General features: G+C 45.3%; 1 protein-coding gene across 1 annotated transcript in view; it reads right to left on the bottom strand.

Annotated features, from left to right (window-relative positions):
* LOC119855826 (neuronal acetylcholine receptor subunit alpha-7-like) overlaps positions 1-24,510 on the bottom strand; it is a 143,777-nt gene that overhangs the window by 101,177 nt on the left and 18,090 nt on the right. The window contains 1 exon segment of the mRNA XM_038402610.2: positions 23,226-23,365. Coding sequence (XP_038258538.1) covers positions 23,226-23,365 — 140 coding nt within the window.

The following is a 24,510-nucleotide window of genomic DNA, read 5'->3' on the forward strand; positions in this document are numbered from 1 at the left end:
CTCAAAAACACAGTCCCCCACAATTCCTCTCTGAGACCCCCGCCATGCAGAGGGAGTGGGCATGCAGCTATGCCCTGGCAGGCTGCTCTCCTGGCCAGTGCATCATGAGGATGGGGTCCATGGCCCTGTCTCCTCACCCACTTTGGAGCCTCTTGCTCTCTAAGGGCCATAGGACAGAGCTGTTCCAGTGGGATGAAACTACAACCCCACTGCTGCATGGAGGGTGCATACATACACCTTTGTGCCTGGCGAGCGCCACATTCAACTGCAATTACCAAGACCAGAGAACAGTCTGCTCAGATCCACTTTCTCGCATCGCAAATATGTAGCACGTCCATGCCAGCAGGTTGTTGTCAGATCAATCTCTCCTCCTGTTATCCCCCAGAGCGCGGGAGTGGGATTAAAAAGACAGTTATTACTACAAACCATGTAAACAAGAGATGTATTAAAATTGTATCTGAGGTCAAGAACATCATTTACACTAATATAAGGGCCATTGACAATACATCTAATGGGCCTGATTCTAACATTGGTGTAAATGAGGAGGTCCAGTCTTGTATGCATGATACCTACACTTCCTTATTGGCAACTGCCCTGCTGTAAAAAGCCATGTAAGAAATACACTCGTCATTCTCATGCCACACAAAGGCCAGGAGTTTCAATAGTGCCTCCATTTTGGGGTGACCCTGTAGATGGCAGCCACATGCTGCATCCCCTCCAACTTCTCAGTACATTTCTCTGGGCCACCTCCCCACAGCCCCAGCACCTTCTTCACCCTATTCCTTGCAGCGTCTCTTATTGGCTGCATCTCCTGCACAGCCTCAATAGGGCTCTATTAACCCCTCATATGCCAGTGTGGTGATGGGGTGTCCACCCGAGGTCCTACTGACAACAGCCTCTTTCACTGCACAACTCAGATTCATACCCAAAGTACTTCGTCTCATTTTCCCTCCTATTCTAGCCTCCACCCTCTCAGGCTCCTTGTCCCACCTTTCCCCACCCCAAGGCCCAGCTCTTGGCCTCTCTGCATTGGAATCAGGCAGTTTCCTCCTCCACTCTTAGCTCAGCAATGGGGGTTTTGAGAGCTCAGGAGGGACAGGCTCCTTGCTCTCAGTTCTGGTGTCCAGGCCCTGCACTGTTACTACAACTGCAGCCAAAAGCCCTGCTCAGCCCTCTGCAGCCTCAGCCCGTAGCATGTTCAGTGGGGACAGAATCTTTAGGGAATGAAGTGGAGAAGCCCTAGCAAGTCTCTACTGAGCACATGCCAACTGCCATTTTGCAAAGGCTTATAACACAGCCAAATTTAGGTGGATTTTCATGGGGATGGAAAAAGGCACATTGGAAGATACAAACCTACCCCCCTGTTTCAGAGTAGCAGCCGTGTTAGTCTGTATTCGCAAAAAGAAAAGGAGTACTTGTGGCACCTTAGAGACTAACAAATTTATTAGAGCATAAGCTTTCGTGAGCTACACGATCGGATCGGATGAAGTGAGCTGTAGCTCACGAAAGCTTATGCTCTAATAAATTTGTTAGTCTCTAAGGTGCCACAAGTACTCCTTTTCTTTCTACCCCCCTGTGAAATTTCAAGTGTCTGCTCCAAATCATGGGTGCGTTAAACCTTCTCAAAGAAAAAAAGTCACCAGGATTTTTTTTTAAACATGGGCAAAACCTATTTCTAGCCTTGTTCTTGGTAATGGCTCATCTGTATGGGCTGAAATTTTTCAAGCAAATTCAGCCTGAGGCAAACACCTGGCATGGAAAGTTTCAGCCCAAACTGTTAAAGTTTGGCAAAGTTAGAAGCAACTGAAAACTGGGTTTTATGATGAAACACATTGACCAATCTTAACAGGCCTGCATATAATATCTCTCTATCGCCATATATACTCCTCTGTCTATTGAGACACTTGTACATCCCTCACCATTGTATCTGAATGCCTCCCAGGGATTGAAAAAAAAGGGGTCATGCTCTCTTTTTCTCCTTTCCCAGCCACCCAGAAACAGGCTCCAGAGTTCTTGTGGGTTTTTTTAATGACTGTGAGAATGAGGGTACTATTATGGGAAAGCCATGGCAGAGATGTGGGCTCTGTATTCACCTTGGAATGCAGCCAAGTGAGCAGTTGTTCTGGCAGCTCCCATGATGCTCCTGCTCTTGCATGCACCAGTCTCCTCCCTGTTGATTGACAGTACCATTGTTCCAGTGGAACAAAGCAATCACAGCTCCTAGTTTGTGGCACATAGCCAAGTATTCCCAGGGATGCCAGGAGGAGTTCTGGATGCACCAAGAAAGTAGGACCAAGCCCATGCTAGTAGAATAGATTTAAAAACCCAGCATTGGTATCAGTTCAGGTAACTACAGGCAAAGAACTATTACATGAAAAGGGCTCAGAAGTGTTGGATGGGAGCCCAGAGAGAGACTTTGCAAAAACATTATATCCATTGCCTGTCTGGAATCTAGGCTATTCTACATTGCACATGCTTAATTCCATTTACCACAGCCCTTGAAACATGTTTATCTTTAAGTACATGCATGAGTGCTTTGCTGAATTGATGCTGTAATGCCCAAAACCAGGAAAAAGAAATGGAGACATCCCTTGCAACTGGGTACGTGAGATGAATCTTTGATACATATTCAATGTAGATGTGAATTTTTTATTTATATTTGGCTAGCATTTGCTAGAGGTTTAGCAGAATGCTGAGAAAAAGGCGATGAATAATGCATAGCTAGGAACAATGATTCATGTCTAGTCCCGTTTATCGCAGCGTCTGCTAGCTAACTATCTGTAAAACATACAACAGACTATTTAGAGATGACACACTCAGACTAGAGAATATATAAAACAGCCAGACACCATGTATAAAATGCAATGGGATTTTAGTCAGGGACTTGGTGATGCTGGATGGTGATATAACAGCTTCTTCTGGAAGCCAAGGATGCAGGTTAAATACATCTGTGTTGTATCAACCAGGCAAGGTACTAACAAGCTTCAACAGGACTTTATTTTCAAAGTGGAAACCTCTTTACCAAGCTGCTGCTGCACCCTCTGTAGCTTTCTCCCAGCCTCTCAACTCCTCCCCCCTCCTTCCTGTTTCCTGACCTTTCAGACTCCCAACAGCCAGTGCTCCCAATTCTAATAATTACAAGCAATATCTAACACCACAATCTGTACGGAACTCAATCGACCAATCAGTTGGAGAATAGCATCATATGAGGCCATGTGCTTCGATTTAGCCAGAGCGTGTGGGAAGGACTTAGGACCTCCTAAAAACTTCCATGAACAGAGAAGTGGAATTGCTGGCTGCACAGATGCTCATGGATGCCACGCAACAGGGGGACTTGCCTTCCCCGGGGCAGATCAGCTGAGCAAATCCATCACTGGGAGTTGATCACTGGAGTTTGTAGGTCACCGGTGGAGGGCTGAAGGCTGACATTTTCAGAAGTAAGTGGGGATTTGCAGTGCTCAGTTTGAGATCCATGATTTTCAGAAAGTGCCGAGTACCTGCCCTCAGGAAATCAGCTCTGTAAGAGGTCTCAAATTGAGTAGTGGGTGGACCCGGGTCTCCTCCCACCACCACCAGCAGTGGGGAAGTGGCTGGACAGCTGGACTGCCATACAAACCCCAGAAGGGGGGAACACACTTTCCACCATCTGCATCTCAGAAGAGGCAGGACACTAAAGGAAGAAACAGGAGGGTATCATGGTGATGGCAGTTGCATGCTGCTCTGAGGAACTGGATTCTATCCTTGCCACTAATTTCCTGAGTGATGTTGGGCAAGTCACCCACACCAAATTCTTCACAATGGTCACTAATTGGGTGTTCCTCATTTTCTGGGGGCCTGACTTGAGACCCTGGGGTCTGATGTGCAGAAGTGCTGAGCACTCACAGCTATAACTGCACTCTCTGGAAGCTGTGCTGTGAACATATTAAATGCTACTATGTGTTGCTAAGCACTCTGAAAAATCAGGTCCTAGGGGTCTCAAATTGAGCACTCAAAATTAGTGGATACTTTTGACCTTAATCTCTCTGTGCCTCAGCTCCCTGTCTGTAAAAGGGGCATAATAATATTCTCTCGGCTCACAGGGGAGTTCTGCAAATACATTCAGTCCTATTTGTGAAGCAATCAAATACTACAGTGATGAGCTCCATGGAAAAGCCCCTGAGGAAACTAATAATTCTGTCTTCAGAGCAGGGTGTGACTAGTGTTCAGTAAACAAGGCCTGGGGCTATACATTGAACCATGTGTAGAAAACAACATTTTGAATAGCTGCTCATTAAGTGAGCACCATCCATCTTGTGCACTGACTGAGGCAAGGTCCTGAGGAAAAAAATAGTATGTGATAATGTAATTAAAGAGGGAGTATAATGTATATGGACCAGAGGGCCAAATTAAGGTTATACAGACAACCTTAATTCTGGCATTTCCTAACTTTGAAGTTGTTTCACATTTATATCATGATGCAGTTAGTTGGCTTATGTAAAATGGGCATTTTAATAATGCCTGACACTCAGAACTTAGTTGAAACAATAATTCATTACTCTTTGACATTAGCATCACCAGTTCTCAAGCAGTTTCAACATTGATGTAGGAACCAATTGTTTGTTTTTTCAGAGTTCAGAATTGGTCAGAATAGGTTGGCCTCACAAGAGAGCATATTAGGTTTAATTTTAGTGAAGATACTGGTCTAGCAGCCATATGCATGATTTTTTCTGCCTTGGCATTTTAATGCCTACTCTTCATGATTATTAATCAGAGATTTTTCAGCATTTATAGTGATGCAGGGCCTAATTCTCATCTCACTCACACCAGTTTTATATCTGTAATTACACCTACTTCAGTGAAGTTACTCTTGATTTACAATGGTGTCAGTAGAGAAATTGGGCCCCTGGTAATAAATGGCATGAATGAGATGCACAGTTTGCTGGGGATTTTTCTACAATTAAAGAGTAAATATCACACAGGTTACTCGGTAAAATCACAAGTAAATGCAGAAGATATTAATGAAAAATGATTCTCTTAGTCCGTAGGGGCTGAAAGTCATTTTTTCATTAATACTTTGTATATTCGAAATACCTACTGAATAATCCTTTCATTATTATGGCTTTGTTTCATGTTCTCTGTCTGTTTCAGTCTTGACTGGTCAAGTTTACACAGTGAAAGTTATCTGGCTGGAAAAGATTTGTACAGGATGTACTCTAAGGATTATGGTTTAATCTAGTGAATCCAGATGCTAAACTAGGAATAATGTCAACGGGTGCATATTACTGGCATATTTATATTTGTCTGTATCCCTCACTTTTTTATTTTCGTTTCTCACATGCTGCAAAATGCAGAGCTCAGTGGAGACCGGGGCCAGCATCTCCACTGGTGTAAATAGATGTAACCCATACTGCTAGGCTGAGTCATGAAATGCAAAGTAGGGAAGTGCAATAATTTAACCCCTTCCACCCTGCAGTCTCTCCTACCACATTCAAAACAGTACATGGCCTCTAAAGTGCATCTGTCCTAGAGAACAGGATCATTTCAAGGCTAAATGTTACCGTTCATACAGCTTGGTCCTCAAGCAATTGATGTATCTGTGCTCAGCAATCTGGTTTCTTCAGATCAGTTGTACATAGAAGACCCGCTTTAGCTGTAGCAGCACCTATGTTGAAGCACTTTCCCAGAATTACCTGAATGCCTCCATCCAGACCAAGAGCATACTAGCAGCTGAATAGTTGACAGTAGAATAATACTGTTGTCTTGTTTTCAGCAACAGTTTATACAGTAAAAAAATCTGTATATTAATATAAATCATTCACTTTTCTAATAAAAACACTTCCTAGAAAAATTAATTAAACTTTTTGTTTGTGAAGCCACCTACTTAAAATGAACAGCTAAGGGCTTTAAAATATTATAATGCCCCCATAATGCACAAATTTTTCTGAGCAAGCCATTCATGGCTTATTAAAACACAACAAGCTTATCTCTATAAAACCAGCATTAATCTGGGTCAAAGTTAATGTCTTTGTGTGTTGATGGAATGTGTATTTTACACAGGAACAGCCCCTTTTTGGGCTTTTGAAAGAGCAGTGTAAACAATTGTGCCTTGTACCACACCCGTCCCCATCCCTTTGCTCTCTGCTCCCCCCTGGGTATGCAGGGCCCCCCTGGGCATACACACCCTTTCTGAAAATGCTGGATGAAGGCAGAAAAATCATCCTTTTGGCCACCTAAACTGCCATTTTCTTCCACACAAGCTTCCGGTTTGCTAATCCTGGGATTGCTCAGTGGACGAATGGCTGAGCGGAGAGAGCACTGAGGAGGAACAGCATTATGGGGAGGCTCTACCAATGTAGCTGCAGCGCCTGGGCTCTAGTACTGAAACACTTCAGCCGGAGCAGATTCACTGAAGGCTTATGCAAAGATGCCCCTGGCTGGGTTGGCTGCAGAGCCTGAACCTGAGACCTCTCGATCGAAAAGCCTGAGATGCTATTGCTTGAGCAAAGGAACAACTACGTCGCCAGGAACAGACTCATAAACTTCTTTACCTTGGCTGGCTATTAGAGGGGGCCAAAGACCAACACTCCCCCAGCCTGGGTCGCCCTGCCTCAGAGTGGTGCAACCAGACCTCTCCACTTGTGAAATAACAGAAGCACTTTTGTGTGTGGAGACAAAGCTTTATTCGGCCCAGTAGCATTCTCCCACATAAGTAGTTCCATGAAGTCAGCAGAGCGCATGAGCAAGGACCACAGGGTAGGGCCCAAAGTGTTTTGGCAGCATTCCAGGCCCTCGAACAAGTCGTGGCGCTCTCCACTTTCCTGAGAAGAGATGAGATTGCAAGGGCTGATGAGGCTAAGAGATAGCCAGGCCCTTATTTTGGAACTAGGCAGGAGCTGGGGCCAAGAGCCGAATGAAGTTTTCCAAGCTCGCACTCAGCAATGTGTAATCTGTAGTGGAATGGCATGCAGTAATTACAGGGAGCCGCGGAGACGTCTCTTGTCTAGGAAGAGTTTTAAATGAAGTTATTAACTCTGTGATGCAGCAAGGGCATTATGAGGTGGGAGTTTTAACAAATCTTTTTTTTTTTGTTCAAAACATTCAGACGTAGCCCAGACCCGGGCATCTTTATCTGTTAAAGTTCTTGTCCAGACAATGGAATCAACAATTTTTATTCCAGGACTGGTGAACTTCAGAAAGTTCACAGCTTGGTATAACAACCTTACCGCAGAAACTTTCTCATGAAACTTGCCATACTGCCTGCTTCCAGTCATGGCCCCACTCCCCATGAGAACAGGGCACAAGCCCTCAGCTCTTCCTCACATGAGTAGTTCTTACTCCTTTGTGTAGCACCATTGGACATGGGTCTAATAAAAGACTGAATAACCAAAGGCGTGGCTACACATACAGTGGTGCAGCTGTATCCATGCATCTGCGGTGCTGTAGCACTTCGTGAAGACGCTATCTATTCCAATGAGAGCTTCTCCTGTCAGCGTAGGTATTCCAATTGTTGTAGCTACATCAGTGCGAGAAGCCCTCCAGTTGATATAGCATTATGCACATTGGGAGTGAGGTCTGTATAACTGCATCGCTCAGGGGTATGGATTTTCCATACCCCTGAGCGACTTAGTTATACTGCCATAAGTCTGTAGTGTAGACCAAGCCTGAGAGACCAGTCAGGATTGGGATCCGGAGAGTAGCAGGATCAGGCCCCGCACTGCCCTTGCAGAATTTTGGTGCTTCCAATCAAAACCAGTCAGATTGTCCATTCCATTGCAACCTGGCATACAGGGGAGCAAACTGACCGGATTGACCCCCATCCTAGGGGATCTCATGCTGCCTATCTCACAGCTCCCAATGTAGGGTTGTGCCAGAGCTGGGAGCTGACTGGAGCATGTTGTGCTCTTGCTATTCTCAGCAGCAGCATGGCCCATAGAAAGCCACAGTAATCTAGAGCAACCCTGCTCCAAATTGCACTGGGGCCTCTGGGAGACCCTTGGCAAAGCCTAGAATTTGAGAGGTGCAAAGCCTAGTGCAGGAAAACTAATGCAGTTTGACCCAGGAAGTGCAGGAGGCAGCTGCTGGCATGGTATTCTCAGTGACAGGAACCCATGTGTGGAATTGATTTTCCCATCGTTGGTGCAACAAAGCTGGAGTCAGTTGATGTTCAGCACATGCTGCAAGGCCCATCTGTTTTTCCCAGGCTGTCAGGAAAAGGGTAGGTTACTGGGAGTTTCATTAAAGGGGAGTGGAACGTTTTATTCTTAATAGGCAGAATTGAAAGCAGAGCACATAATCTGTTGCTGAGATTTGTGCTTGGACAAAGTTAGATGTCTTCATGTTGCCAAGGCCTGATGAAATCCATCCTAGAATACTCAAGGAGATATCTGAGCCATTAGCAATTATTTTCAAAAACTCATGGGAGATGGAAGAGGACTGGAAGAGGGAAAATATAGTGCTACTCTATAAAATCTGGGGAATTACAGACCAGTCAACTTAACTTCAATACCTGGAAAGATAATGGAGCTAATAATTGAGCAATCAATTTGTAGACACCTAGAAGATAAATAACAGTCGGCATGGATTTGTCAAGAACAAATCATGTCAAGCCAACCTGATAGCTTTCTTTGACAGAGTAACAAGTTTTATGGATAAAGGGGAAGTGGTAGATGTGGTATATCTTGACTTTAGTAAAGCTTTTGATACTGTTTCACATGACCTTCTCATAAACAAACTGAAATACAACCTCGATGGAGATATTATAAGGTGGCATAACTGATGGGAAAAACATTTCCAGAGAGTAGTTATCAGTGGTTCAAAGTCAAGCTGGAAGGGCATAACAAGTCGGGTCCTGTAGGGGTTGGTCCTGGGTCTGGTTCTGTTAAATGTCTTCAGTGATTTTTATAATGGCATAGAGAGTACACTTATAAAGTTTGCAGACGATACCAAAGTCGGAGGGAGGATTAAAATTCAGAATGATCTGGACAAACTGGAGAAATGGTCTGAAGTAAATAGGATGAAATTCAATAAGGACAAATGCAAAGTACTCCACTTAGGAAGGAACAATCAGTTTCACACATACAAAATGGAAATGATTGCCTAGGAAGGAGTACTGCAGAAAGGGATCTGGGGCTTGTATTGGATCACAAGCTAAATATGAGTCAACAGTGTAACGCTGTTGTGCAAAAAAAAAACCAAAAAAACCAAAACCAAAAAAAAACCCCAAACATCATTCTGGGATGTGTTAGCAGGAGTATTGTAAGCAAGACACGAGAAGTAATTCTTCCGCTCTACTCTGTGCTGATAAGGCCTCAGCTGGAGCATAGTGCCCAGTTCTGGGTGTCATGTTTCAGGAAAGATGTGGACACATTGGAGAAAGTCCAGAGAAGAGCAACAAAAATAATTAAAGGTCTAGAAAACATGACCTATGAGGGAAGGTTGAAAAAAAGGGTTTGTTTAGTCTGGAGAAGAGAAGACTGAGGCGGGGACATAAAAGGTTTTACAAGGAGGAGGGTGGAAAAATTGTTCTTGTTAACCTCCGAGGATAGGACAAGAAGCAATGGGCTTAAATTGCAGCAAGGGAGGTTTAGGTTGGACATTAGGAAAAACTTCTTAACTGTCAGGGTGGTTAAGCACTGGAATAAATTGCCTAGGGAGGTTGTAGAATCTCCATCATTGGAGATTTTTAAAGAACAAGTTAGACAAACACCTGTCAAGGATGGTCTAGCTATTACGTAGTCCTGCCTTGAGTGCCAGGACTGGACCAGATGACCTCTCAAGGTCCCTTCCTGTCCTACACTTCTGTGATTCTAATGTACATCACTGGTGAGTGCACATTACAGGTCCCCCTCTATGCCCACCTCACAAAGGATGTAAGTCTCTTTACAACCCCAGCTAGAAAGCTTTAGTTCAAGCTATAGCTGCTCATGCTTTTAGCTTTCGAGTTCCCCATTTTAATTCCCTGGTGGGTCCGCCAAGATGGCAGCTCTCACACTGGTACCTATGAAACAAAGATACGTTTATTACTTAGAAATCTAATACCAAGATTTTCAAAAGGAATGAGGATTTTCAAAAATGGCCAATTTGAGACACCTTAAAGCAGCCTGCTTCCCCACCCCTCCTCCCGAAACTGCTGAGTACCTACTTTTGAAAATCATGTCCTTTTAAGGTATCCAGTTGAGCATTGAAAAGTACTGGTCACTTTTGAAAATCTTTCCCTAAATAAATAAAGATGTAGGTATCTTTTAGTAAGAACAGGCAAGTCCAGGCTGTCCATGGGGTATTCCTCCAATACTATCCAGGTTTGGGTTTTATTTACTCTTTCAAAATGCAGCAAAAAAAAACCTGGGTAGGAAATAAAGGTTTGGCTGAAAATTTCCCATCACTTTTTTTAATGGAAAATGGTCAGAATACAAAAAATAAAATCAGAGGGGAAAGTCAAGAAGTTGAAGAGAGACAATGTAAGGAACACAAGTGTGGTGGGGGAATTGAAAAATGAGGGAACGCAGCAGCTCAGTGGCAGAACTGGTAATAGACCACAGGTTTCTGAGACCCAGTCTGGAGCCTGATCCACTGGACCATGCAGCCTGCCTATTAGGATAATAAAAATACATTTATGATGTCCTTCTCCCTCCCCCACCCCGCCACTTCAGAAAATAAACCAACAGTGGGAGGAGAAAGCAGTGGGAAAAGGAGCTACTCAGCAACAAGGGTTAAGAGGCCAAAGAACAAAGGAAATGTCCATATGGCTGCTCCCTATCCCCACTACAGACACACACCAGAAAGGGGGCATTGTACCAGGAGAGGGGCTACTTTTCTGTTTTTGTTTGTTTGTTTTGTTTTAAACCTTCCAACAGTAACCCTCATGGGTGTCCATTGCTCCTTTCTCTATTCAGAAATGGAAGGGAAAATAGTGCCACAAATCTGCCAGTTGGCCAGCATTATAGTTAGGACTGTAAGCTCTTTGGGGCAGTGACTGTGTTTTTTGTTGTGTGACAGACAAAGTGGGTGAGGTAATATCTCTGCTTGGACCAACTTTTGAATAGAAAATGACTTCTATGGGTTGGTTGCCATTGAACTTAATAGGAGCAAATTCCAGGATTATTTTTCTTTTCTTTCAGTCAAATAAACTTTCCAGTATGTTGTTTATGCACAGAACTCTTTCATTCATACTGCATGTTGAATGGGACCCAGATTCTCTTCTCACACACACAGTGCATCCACTTACATCCCCATAGAGACACTGCGTGTGTCATTACAACAATCTGCAGGCCACTAACTTTCCTTTGTCCTATGACTGCAGAGGTGTTAATTGCCTACTGCATGCATGGCTTCTTGCAATATGTTTAACTCCTTATGCTAAACCCAGGGGTGTGAGTTCAATCCTTGAGGGGACCATTTAGAGACCTGGGGCAAAAATTAGGGATTGGTCCTGCTTTGAGCAGGGGATTGGACTAGATGACCTCCTGAGGTACCTTCCAACCCTGATATTCTATGATTCTCTGCTGAGCACTTTGGAAAATGCAGTACCCTCTCTGAGTGCTGAGCTCATAAGAGGGGGGAAGGGATAGCTCAGTGGTTTGAGCTTTGGCCTGCTAAACCCAGGGTTGTGAGTTCAATCCTCAAGGGGGCCATTTAGGGATCTGGGCCAAAAATTGGGGATTGGTCCTGCTTTAAACAAGGGGTTGGACTAGATGACCTTCTATCTTATTCCAGGCTCCAAGTATCCCATTTCCCCTACAATGGCAGGTTAATCTAGGCACCAGAATTCCCAAGCTGCCTGCCACTCACACAGCCATGCCCCCACAGAGCTCTTCAGGTCTGGGATAGGCATTCAGAGTGTCACAGCTAAATACAAGGTGGAACAGATTGTTAAGCATAAGGAGTTAACGCATGTTGCAAGAAACCCTGCATGCAGTGGGCAATTAGCAACTCTGCAGTCATAGGACAAAGGAAAGTTAGTGGGCTACAGATTGTTGTAATGACACACACACTGTCTGTATTCAGTCCACGATCTTTGGTGTCTAACAGAGTTATGAATTTAAGCTGCCAGGCTCATCTTTTGAAGATATTGTGGAGGTTTCCTTTGACAAAGACTGTGAGGTCAGATATGTAGTGATCGCTTTGTGAGAAGTGTTCACCCACAGGTGATAGGGGGCTTTTGTCTCATCATTTTTCTGTGTGAAATCATTTGAGAGTATGCTGATTCTCTAGTTTTACCCACATAGTAGTTTGTTGGGGCTTTTGATGCACTGCATGAGGTACACCACATGCTGTGATATGTGCATGTCGGATCCAGGCATCTTGAAAGGTGTGAGGAATATTGATCATAATAGCAGTGGAGGTAGGGCTGCAGATTTTGCATTTGTTATGGCAGGGTCTGGTGCCACTTTGAGTTGGTGTGTTGTGGTCTGTGGGGAGCTTGTTTCTGATGATGATCTGGATGAGGTTGGTGAATTATTTGAAGGCCAGAGAGAGGGAGGTTGGGAATATCTTTCAGGATGTGGTCCCCACCAAATATGGGTTGAAATTGTTTGGTTCCAATGTGGAGTTGTAGGCAACAACTAATAGTGTGCAGTTAGTTGGATTTTTCCTGTATTAAAACAGGTTCTCTTGCGGAATTAGGGGTCCATTACATGATGTGATCTACTTCTCTAGTACAGTGTCCTTGTTTGGTGAAGGCTGTTTTAAGTATCTTAAGGTGTATATCCCAGACCTTCTCTTGAAAAAAGAAAAGGAGTATTTGTGGCATTCAGAGTATCACAGCTAAATTTGTTAGTCTCTCAGGTGCCACAAGTACTCCTTTTCTTTTTGCGAATACAGACTAACACGGCTGCTACTCTGAAACTTCTCCTGAAAGTTTATCCTGTGTTATCTGAGGCCATGGCTGTAGATAACCAGTTTCTTGGTGTTTGGCATGGTTGCTGGATCTATGAAGGTAGGTGTGGTGATCTGTGCATTTATTGTATATAAGTTGTCTGTAGGGCCATTGTTGAAGCTGATTGTGGTGTCCAGGAAGTTGATGCTGGTGCAGGGGTGAATGGTGGTAGTTGAAGTTGTAGTGGAAATCTGAGGAAGTTTGGATCATCTGTCCAGAGGATGAAAATAATGCATCTCAGATACATAATCAGTTTCTAGTTGCATTTTTCCAGAAGAGGTTCGCATATTGGAGAACCTTCCTAGTACCCATGGCTGTTTCCACAGTTTGGACAAAGTGTTTGAATGCAAATGTTTTGGATAAGGATGAAATGGATGAGTTTGGTGATGTCAGATGTCCACCTCAAACAGTTGTTCATTGTCTTGTGGATATTTGAGGCAAGCAGCAATGCTGACGTGAGGAATATTGGTGTATAGGGAGGTGACTTCCTGATAGCAAGTATGGTGAGAAAGGCGGTTGATGCAGTTTCTGGAGCAAGTCAATTGTCCTGGAGGAAATTTGCCCTTTGTCTGGCGAGTGGTTTCTATGAGTCCCAATAGTCCTTCTGTAAGAATGCCATGGTCAGATATGATGGGGAATGTTGAGACAAAGCTGAGAATTTGCAAGTTTTCTGAAGCCATAATCTAACACTCGGCTTTTTCCCTGTCTTCAGAGTCTATGAATAAACATTTTTTGTTTATTCTGACTATGCTACAATAAAAAAGTGCATAACAAAAGAGCCCGGTGCTCACAGTATTGGGTACATGGCAATTTCCAAAATAATAATTTGTCAGGATTCTCACTCTTCTTCTTCTTCACACTTTGCTCCCTCTTACATTAGTGGGGCTTTGGGCAACTTGGAACAGTTCCTTGTAACTGGCCCTCCATCCATCGAAGCCCCCTCCCTCATCAGCTGGATCCACTGAGTTCTGCTACAGAGCTGGAGGGTAACAGCACTGTGAAGGAGACCATGCATACGAATGAGGTATATTGTAAATGGCGCATATGTAGTGTAATTCATTGGAGAGGTCACATAGTGAACTGAGATTTAGGAGACCTATGTTCTGTTCCCCAGTTCTGACAGTGACCTGCTGTGCGACCCTGGGAAGTCGTTTCCCCTCTCTGTGCCTCTATTTCCCCTCCCATTCTTTATGTCTAGGTAGGCAGCCAACTCTTTGGGGGCAGGGGCGGTCTCTCACTGTGTGTATATGCAGCATCTAGCACAGATGGGGCCTCAGTCTCAGTTATGGCCAGTAGGGGTGACTCCAAAAGAAATAATAGTGTATGACTGTGCACAACAAATACACATCTCTGCAGCTGACAGTGCAGGGAAGTGCCTAGAAAGTATCAGTTTTCTGGGCAGGACTAGAAGGGCTAATCAATTCTGCAGTACACCGACTCCCATGCAAACATGGGCTGTGTCAGCTTTAGCTGTGATTTAGGTCTGTATCTGGAAACCTTAGCTCTAATGATGGAGAGCCTTGCACTGGCGTCCATGTGCCATATCTTTGATATATGGAAAATACATTCTCAAGGGCTTTGGTTTGCTACAACTGGCTTCTAAGTAAAAGCTAAATTAATCCCAGAGACAACCTCCTGGTGCCAGTAGCACCAAGTCTAATCCAAGCAATTTATGCTTTTAAATTTTTATTTGTGTAACCCACACCTCCTGGGTGTGGTGTTCTGTCCCATCTAGTGGCACTGAGACCATGTAGAGAGAGATTAATGAGTTTGCTCTGCAGCCTTAGCTAAAAGCCATATGGCTTTTAGCTCATGCAGTAGAAGCTCATGCACTAAACTCCAAAAGTCCCAGGTTCAATCCCACCTGCCGACGACCGGGTCTGTTGGCATTACATTTGTGAAGGGGGGAGGATGTGGATTTCTCCATGTGACGTGGCATTCATCGTTATGGAGAGCAAATTATGGAGCCTTGAGAGGCAACTTGCCTTTCCATGTTGCAGAAGGGAGTCTGTATGCCATAGAACCTGTTTTTCTCCATGTTAGTTGAGTTTAGACCTGACTTGGTTCAAGAGAGCCAGTGTGGAAGCAGATTCCTCCAGCCGCTGTATAATGTTTTATAGATGTGATGTCAAGCCAAGTCCTTGTCTAAAAGAAGGAGAGAGGTGAACTGGGCTAACCAGTGGGATAATCCCCTAATCCTGTCATGCAATTTTAAAACAGCGCTGGTAAATTCTGGTCTGTTTTTTTTTTCTTTTCATGTTCCCTTCCTGGACAGGGAAAGCAGTAAACAATTCCAGTCAGTTGTGCAAGGCTTACTCCTGTTGGTGAACTCCTGTGTGTGGTTCCATTCGGGCCAGTAAGGTGACTTATGCGAGTGAGTGATCCCTGAAGCGAGTAAGATTTGCACAATGGTGAACGCAGCACTGCAAATACATAGGCACACTATCCTACAGACTGCACAGGCACCTAAGATAGCCAGGACATGTGGGATTTCTATGATTTCTGGGTATCTCCTAGTCACTGACAGCCCGGTCTGGTAACTTCACTGTGTGAGGAGCTCTGGTGACCTTCCTTGGGAGTTCAGCAGGTGGAGTGTGTGAGGGTTGGGGCTTTGCCTAGCAATCTGGGCAAGTACCAGTACAGTGAGATGATGCAACGTGCTCTAATTCTGTGACTCCGCTACAGAACGGTGCTGTTTGAACTGTGTTATCTGCTGAGCCTGAGATTATGACTCCAAATCCTTGGTTCTCACCATTCTCTGGTATAGGAAGTGAACTGCACCACCCCATGCCTGGCACTGAATCCTTCCCCAGCCCGCTAGCCAGTGCACCGTGGGGCAGAGCTAAGGATCTTCCCAAACACCTGAATGGGAGAGGCAGTAGCAGGCCATTGGAAGTGGGTTTTAGTGAGGGTCCCGTAGGGGTCTGCTCTTGGCCTGACACTATTAGTATTTTTATCAGTGACCTGGAAGAACATATATAATCATGGCTGGAAAACGTCCAGCTGAGACAAAAATTGATGGAGTGATAAATAATTATGGGGACAGGCACAGACGACTCGTGCCTCCTGATGCTGGGGGCAGGGCACATGACCACCCCACATGTCTCCTCTGCCCAGTGGATCCTGTGCCCAGCCCGGGTCCACCGCGCTTTCCCACCAGAGTCACTTGATGAGGAGGGTTGGTTGTGTCCTTCTCCCACTGCACCTCCCCTGGTGCGTTTGGCTGCTCTCCCTGGCACCTGGGCCCAGGTGGGAAGTGAGATGGAGCTGCTTCTCATGTGACTGAAGCTGGCTGCTCCAGGTCACTGACTCTGTGCAGCGCAGCAGCTGCCTGAGAGAGCCTGGCTGGGGCAGTGGCTCCCTCTGCTCCCCGCCTGAGCCCAGCTGGCAGGGACAGGGGCCGAACCAAGTGATCACGAGCTTCTGATGCAGGGCTGTAGCTAGAAGAGCTAACATGGTTCTGTAAGCAGGAGGATATCAAGTAGGGGCAGAGCAATGATAATACCTCCATATATGGCATCAGTGACACTATTTCTGAAATTCTGTGTCAACTTCTGGCATACACACTTTAATTCCTAAAACATCTTCCAGTTCTTCCTGCCAAACACCTCTAAGATCAAGCCTTTCTTCTCCAGCCACATGGCTAAAACTCTTACCCAGGCTCTCCTCTTGTGTCTCATCTGCTTGCTTCCTCTGTGGCCTTAACCTATTCCGTCCTACCGCTTTCATATCCATTCACGATACTGCAAAGATAAATTCCCTAGTTCACTGCTTTGAGTATGTCACTCTTCTTGTAGTTCCTCCCCTGGCTCCCTCTTCTTTGTTGCGTCAATGTGCCTGGCTTCACTTTTAAGGTCCTTCATGGCCAATCCCTGCCCTTCCTGTCATCCCTCATATGCTGTTGAGATGCCAAATGCCTGACTCCCCTCTGGTAATGATCCCAACCATCCCATCAACACCCATTGATTCAATTTTCAAATGAGCACCTCTGCACTCTGTCCTCATGCCACTCCCTATCCCTGGAGGAGCTCCCCATAATCATCTGTGCGGTCACCACATTGCCCTGATTCATCTCGCTCCTTAGAACTCTCTGAGGTGATCCCTACAAAGGGGCTGTTGCTTGTCATGCTGACCTTTGTCTCATTGTTACCTGGTGCTTCCACCTATCTTCTCTCATCTTATGCTTAGGTTGTCCACTCTCTGTGGCACAGGCTGTCTCTTATTCTGTTTTGTACATCACCCAGCACCATGGAGCGCTGGTCCTTGGCTGCAAATACTACGCCCTCACTGCAGCTCTATCTGCATAGTTTAGCCAACAGATGGTTAACAGGTGACTAGATGACAGTCTATAAATAGGGGAGAAGATTTCTGAAGGTAGAAAGCTTTTTAATCTCATGGCGAAAGGCGTAACATCCAATTGTTGGAAGCTGAGGCTAGATAAATTCAGACTAGAAATATGGCCCAAATGTTAAACAGGGAGGGTTATTAACCTTTGGAACAATTTATTCAGGCACCTAATAAATTCTCCATTATTTGAAGTCTTTTTAAATCAAGCCTGATGGCTCTCTAAAAGGGAATGGCTGGGTAAAATGATACATGCTGGTAGTATTCAGGAGATTAGCCCACATGATCACAATGATCCCTTCTGGCCTGATGTGGCTACCTGGAAATGCAGAGGGTAAGAGGGCCCTTTGTGCATCTGTGGACCTGGGGAGATCATAGAATCATAGAATATCAGGGTTGGAAGGGACCTCAGGAGGTCATCTAGTCCAACCCCCTGCTCAAAGCAAGACCAATCCCCAACTAAATCATCCCAGCCAGGGCTTTGTCAAGCCTGACTTTAAAAACTTCTAAGGAAGGAGATTCCACCACCTCCTTAGGGAACCCATTCCAGTGCTTCACCACCCTCCTAGTGAAAAATTTTTCCTAATATCCACCTAAACCTCCCCACTGACACTTGAGACCATTACTCCTCGTTCTGTCATCTGCTACCACTGAGAACAGTCTAGATCCGTCCTCTTTGGAACCCCCTTTAAGGTAGTTGAAAGCAGCTATCAAATCCCCCCCTCGATCTTCTCTTCCGCAGACTAAACAATCCCAGTTCCCTCAGCCTCTCCTCCTAAGTCATGTGTTCCAGTCCCCTAATCATTTTGTTGCCCTCCGCTGGACTCTTCCAAATTTTTCCACATCCTTCTTGTAGCGTGGGGCCAAAAACTGGACACAGTACTCCAGATGAGGCCTCACCAATGTCAAATAGAGGGGAACGATCACGTCCCTCCATCTGCTGGCAATGCCCCTACTTATACAGCCCAAATACCATTGGCCTTCTTGGCAACAAGGGCACACTGTTGACTCATATCCAGCTTCTCGTCCACTGTAACCCCTCGGTCCTTTTCTGCTGAACTGCTGCCTAGCTATTCGGTCCCTAGTCAGTAGCGGTGCATGGGATTCTTCTGTCCTAAGTGCAGGACTCTGCACTTGTCCTTGTTGAACCTCATCAGATTTCTTTTGGCCCAGTCCTCTAATTTGTCTTGGTCCCTCTGTATCCTATCCCTATCCCTCCAGTGTATCTACTTCTCCTCCCAGTTTAGTGTCATCTGCAAACTTGCTGAGGGTGCAATCCACACCATCCTCCAGATCATTAATGAATATTGAACAAAACTGGCCCAAGGACCAACCCTTGGGGCACTCTGCTTGATACTGGCTACCAACTAGACATGGAGCCATTGATCACTATCCATTGAGCCCGACAATCTAGCCAGCTTTCTATTCACCTTATAGTCCATTCATCTAGCCCATACTTCTTTAACTTACTGGCAAGAATACTGTGGGAGACCATGTCAAAAGATTTGCTAAAGTCACTGCTTTCCCCTCATCCACAGAGCCAATTATCTCATCATAGAAGGCAATTAGGTTAGTCAGGCATGACTTGCCCTTGGTGAATTCATGCTGACTGTTCCTGATCACTTTCCTCTCCTCTAAATGCTTCAGAATTGATTCCTTGAGGACCTGCTCCATGATTTTTCCAGGGACTGAGGTGAGGCTGACTGGCCTGTAGTTCCCCAGATCCTACTTCTCCCCTTTTTTAAAGATGGGCACTACATTAGCCTTTTTCCAGTCGTCCGGGACCTCCCCCGATCGCCATGAGTTTTCAAAGATAATGGCCAATGGCTCTGCAATCACATCCACCAACTCCTTTAGCACTCTTGGATGCAGAACATCTGGCCCCATGGACTTGTGCTCATCCAGCTTTTCTAAATAGTCCCGAACCACTATGCAGCAGAGGGCAATGAAAATGATTAGGGGGCTGGGGCACATGACTTATGAGAGAGACTGAGGAAACTGGGGTTATTTAGTCTGCAGAAGAGAAGTGCAGGGGGATTTCATAAAAGCCTTCAACTACCTGAAGTGGGGGGATTCCAAAGAGGATGGAGCTGGGCTGTTCTCAATGGTGGCAGATGACAGAACAAGGAGCAATACTCTCAATTTGCAGTGGGGGAGGTCTACGTTGGATATTAGGACACATTATTTCACTAGGAGGGTGGTGAAGCACTGGAATGGGTTACCTTGGGAGGTGGTGGAATCTCCATCCTTAGAGGTTTTTAAGGCCCGGCTTGACAAAGCCCTAGCTGGGATGATTTAGTGGGGATTGGTCCTGCTTTGAGCAGGGGGCTGAACTAGATGACCTCTTGAGGTCTTTTCCAACCCTAATCTTCTATCATTCTTCTATGAATCACTATGTTCTCAAATGATCTCACACAGGAAGATAAGACAAAAAACACCTATCCTCTGTGACTGAACTCTTTTAACAAAGCAATCACTCTGTCTGACTTCTCCATCTTCATCCTCAAAGGAAACCTGCACAACCCTTTCAAAAGACAAGCCTGGAAGTTTAAATTCATAACTCTGCTAGGCACTAAAAATCAGGGACTGAACAGAGACCCTGGATTTATGGCTTTACAACAATTTGTAACCCATTAACCCCCTCGTCCTATGACTGCAGAGGTACTAACAAGCCACTCTACCTTGAATGGTCCATTTACAATATGTGCTAACTACTTATACTATGGTTTCAGAATAGCTGCCATGTTAGTCTGTATCCGCAAAAAGAAAAGGAGTACTTGTGGCAACTTAGAGACTGACAGATTTATTTGAGCATAAGCATCTGATGAAGTGAGCTGTAGCTCACGAAAGCTTATGCTCAAATAAATTTGTTAGTCTCTAAGGTGCCACAAGTACTCCTTTTCTTTTTACTTATACACAATCCGTTCTACCTTGTATTTAGCTGTGATGCATGGAGTATCTTTCCCAGACCAGAAGAGCTCTGTGTAAGCTCAACAGCTTGTGTCTCACCAAAAGAAGTTGGTCCAATAAAAGATATTACCTCACCCACCTTGCATCTTTAATAATATGAGAGTCTGGCAACAAGAGATGGTTTCGAAAAGATATTTGAGAAAAGTGGTGAGCTACTCATGCCCTTCAACTTGAAAGCAGCTGCTCTCTAGGCAGAAAATAGCCTGATTCAGCTAAGCACTTCGGCCATGCCTACGCTACCGCTTATATTGGCAAAACTTACATTGTTCAGGGGTGTGAAAAAACACATCTTACAGCAGCAGAGCTGCATCCGTACAGCTGTGCCGCTGTAAGCTCTCTAGTGTAGACATAGCCTTAGACACATGCTTTAGGTGCTGTGCTTAAAAAAGGCTGGACACAAGTGCTTTACTAAATCGGATCCTAAGCAATGTGGATGGACAGCTTCTCCTCCTATGAAGCAGATAAGGGGAAGCAAGCAACTTTAATGGCACCCTCTATACAAAATAATTTCTCTAATTTGCACAGGTGGCAAGGTTGCATCCCTGGGAATGGATACTTAGAAAGAGAAGATAAATGGTTTCATTCAATGCTAGTCTGTCAATCAACCGGAACTGAGGCTAAAAACATGGTACAATTGGTGACCTTTTTTGGATCTCAAGACGTAACCCTCATGTCCATGTGCAAAAGCAGGGATACTAATATTCTCCAGACCCTGTCTCTTGCTGCCATCATGCCAGGCTAGAATTGTTTTTATTTTAATTGAATGGATGCTGTATGGATGTCTTAGGGTCTGAACATCCCCCAGGTTTGGATTTGTTTGGATCTGGGACCCTTTTCTAATGATCAATGCTGCAAAGGGGACTTATAGCATGCTTGTCTGGGAAGAGGTCATTCCTGATCAGAGCTAATGCCCCCACAACATCTGGAGCATTAGACAAAGAGCAAAAGCGTTGTTTCTAAAGCATATAACTGCTTAGTTGACCTCCTTTTATAAAGTAAATCTTTCCTACTTTGGCTCTTGCGCAAGAGATATAGAAATTTAAATTCACTGGAACAGCCAGGACGACATCCGGGAGATAAAATGCTTAAAAAAATGCTCTCAAAGGAAGTTTTCATCTAGGTATTTTAAAAACCTTCCCCCAAAAGGGGCCTTGTTTTTGGGGCATGCCAGAAAATCTGTTTATGTAATTCCCCCTCTCCCCAAGTTATCCTTGGGCTAGAGGACAAGATAGATGATTTTTGAAGATAGTAAAGCCATTCCTCAGGTTGGTAGAAAACCAAGAAACTCTATCATTATTGTGTTTAAAAAAAAAAAAAGACTGCCAATAACAATAAATAGAAGGTGGTGGTGTCAGTACATGCAGAAGACAAGACTAAGATGCACATCATAGTTCCAGGGGCTGGAATGTAGTGGGTAGATACTACATATGCAGTCAGTTGTCTAGGGAATATATTGTATTTAGAAGGCGAGGGTCAGACTTTCTGGGAGGGTTAGCTGCTGTGCTATACAATGAAACCCTCCTCACTCTGGAGGGGAGATTTTGACTTGGATTATTTTGCATGTTAAAGTTCACTGTGGGGCATATCTTCCCCCCGCCCCCCAACTCTGCCAGGCCTTGACTAACACAGAAAGGGCCTCTAGCACTTGCAGTAGCAGCTCATGCTTTAAGATTCTCTAGGTCCTAGGTTTGACCCTTGCTTCTAGTGACTCACAGGGTTCTTCATGTTACATCTACACCCACTCTGCTGCAGCTAGCCCCTTACCCGCTCACATTCTCTGCATCTTGCACTAGCTGACTAACAGCACTCTGCACTCCCCCACCCTCATTTGCATGCTCAGAAGCCAGCAAGCAGGGCTGGCTCTAGGCACCAGCAAAACAAGCAGGTGCTTGGGGCGGCACATTTCTTGGGGTGGCATTCTGGCGCTGGCCATGCCACCCCCTAGAAATGTGCCCCCCCGCCCCAGCTGGCCTCCACCTCCTCCCCTGAGCGTGCCACCGTTGCTCTCCCCTCCCTCCCAGGCTTGCCACGTGCCAAACAGCTGTTTGGAGCAGCAAGCCTGAGAGGGAAGAGGAGAAGCGGAGCGACGGCGTGTTCAGGGGAGCAGGCGGAGCGGAGGTTCTAGGGCAGTGGGGGGGGAGCTGCAGGAAGTGGGGGGGAATGCGGCACGCCCGGGGGGAGGCGGGGCCGGGGATTTGGGAAAGGGGTTGAGAAGGGGCGGGGGCGGAGGCGGGGGCGGGTGGTCATGAAAAAAAGCGGGGGCGGCCAAAATTTTTTTTTGCTTGGGGCAGCAAAAATCCTAGAGCCAGCCCTGCCAGCAAGAAGCAGCTGCTGCTGCCACCTGGCTGTTTGGCAGAGGGGTTGGAGTGCCAGCCATACCGGTTTTTGTAGACAGGCACTGCTGTCTCTGCAAACTAGTGCCATTGTGTACGGGGGTACTGGAGTTAGAGGTGCTGGGGGTGCAGCTGCAGTCCCTGGCTTGGAGTGCTTTTCCTCATATTCGGGGTTTATAGTTTGGGCCAATGGCATTCAGCTCTCCCACTATACAAATTGTTCCAGTGCCCCTGTTGTGTATTGCCTCATATAGCCGTTCAGGCCAGCCCATGTACAATTGCCCAGCACACACATACTCAGAGTAGCTCCAGAAATAGCACAGGATCCATAACTACAGCTTGGAGGCTGGCTCTGGGAATAGCACATGCTTATTAATGTGTAGTAACACATGGTTCATAAGCTGTTTAGATGTACAGTGTTGTAATTACATAATTACATAATGTAAAGATTATGTAATATCATTAAAAAGCTACATAATTAATCAACATGTTCCTCATGTTGTCAGGGACATCTGTGCATTTAGAGTGGTATTAGTATTTCGAAGTGACAAACCCATATGTTAGCATTCAGCAAAATCCAAAATCCAAACCATTCTGTTCTCAAATTCCATTCTATAGCAGTCTGATTAAGAGGCAACATGCAGTCCCTACACCATTTACAATAGCAGCTGAATTCGTTACCTTGATGAGGTTATGCCCAAGAAGCAGAATTGCTGCTGACTTACCACATCGATTATCTGCAGCAAAGAAAGTTGTAGCTCAACAATAAGCGGTTGGGAATCATTCACTACGGGGCGTTCAAGGCGATTGTAGTTCCTCAACAGTTCTCTGTACAGACGCCTTTGGTTTTCACCCTGCTGGGAAACTTTTGGAGGGGGAAAAAAAGATGGTGACATAAATCATCTGGCCCAATCAGAAAGTCCATTTTATTTCTGAATCCTCCGTAGTTTATTTTGATCTTCTAAAACAGAGAAGCAGATTCCCAGAAAGTAAAGACCTCCTCAAGTTTGCCCATATCTAACACATCTTCCATTCTATGGTTTCATAAAACATCGTGCACTGCATGTGTTTGTATCACGGAGCAGCCAAAGAGCTAGAGGTATATAAGCTGGCTAGGAATCTTTAGTGCCACATGACAAAACACGCAGCTGAAGCTCTCTAAGGCAGGAAAGCCCAAACTACAAAGTGTTTTTAGATTTGGCCGTTTCCAGGTGTTTCCGCTTTTGTGGGGGTGCGGGAGTTGCAACCATATTTGTGTTTCGAAACGAAACATTTAAAAAAAAATTTAAAAAATTTCCTGGCTGAAACTATTAATAGAATTCTGCCTGAATACGTAAATAGTTCTAGAGCACTGAAAAATGAATTTTTGTTGTTTTTAAGGCAAAAACCAGGAGTCAAAAAAACTTGGCCCAGCTCTGAGTGGCTGCATTGTGTCCTGAAGCCCGAGAGCTGGCATTACATTGACATTTGTATGTGTGTTTATCCTATCTAAGATAACTGTGGTGTCCTTGTTATCAATGGATCTGATTGGGCCAGGCCCTCTGTGACCATGCACGTCTGGGGGAGGCAGAAAAGAGCCTCCTCCTTGCCCTTGGCAGTGCTCACGGGGGCTGGGCAGAATTGCAGCCTTTGTTCAGGGGAGGTGCAGGCTTGCTATCCAGATGTTCCTGTAGGGGTGCTGCAGGGGGGTGGGAAATAGACAGAGCTGTGACTTCACGTCCCCATGTGCTAACCAGCACACCTGGCTTCCCTGAAGTCAATGCCCAAATTCCCACTGATTTTCACTGGGGCCAGAATTTACCAAGGGTATAGCAGCGAAAGGAGTAGAGTTGTGGGAGGTGTTATTTCAGTCAGTGCCTCCCTGCTGCCCCTCAGCACAGGCCTGTGCCAAACAAGCACAGTCTAGCCCCATATAAATGTCTCATCCTTCTTAAAACCCTACCACTCTTTGCTTTGATAATCTGCATAGCCTCAACTGCCATGCTGTGGAATGAAGTGGGGTTTTTAAAG

This window comes from Dermochelys coriacea, chromosome 5, assembly GCF_009764565.3.
Source record: "Dermochelys coriacea isolate rDerCor1 chromosome 5, rDerCor1.pri.v4, whole genome shotgun sequence".
In the NCBI taxonomy this organism is placed as follows: domain Eukaryota; kingdom Metazoa; phylum Chordata; order Testudines; family Dermochelyidae; genus Dermochelys; species Dermochelys coriacea.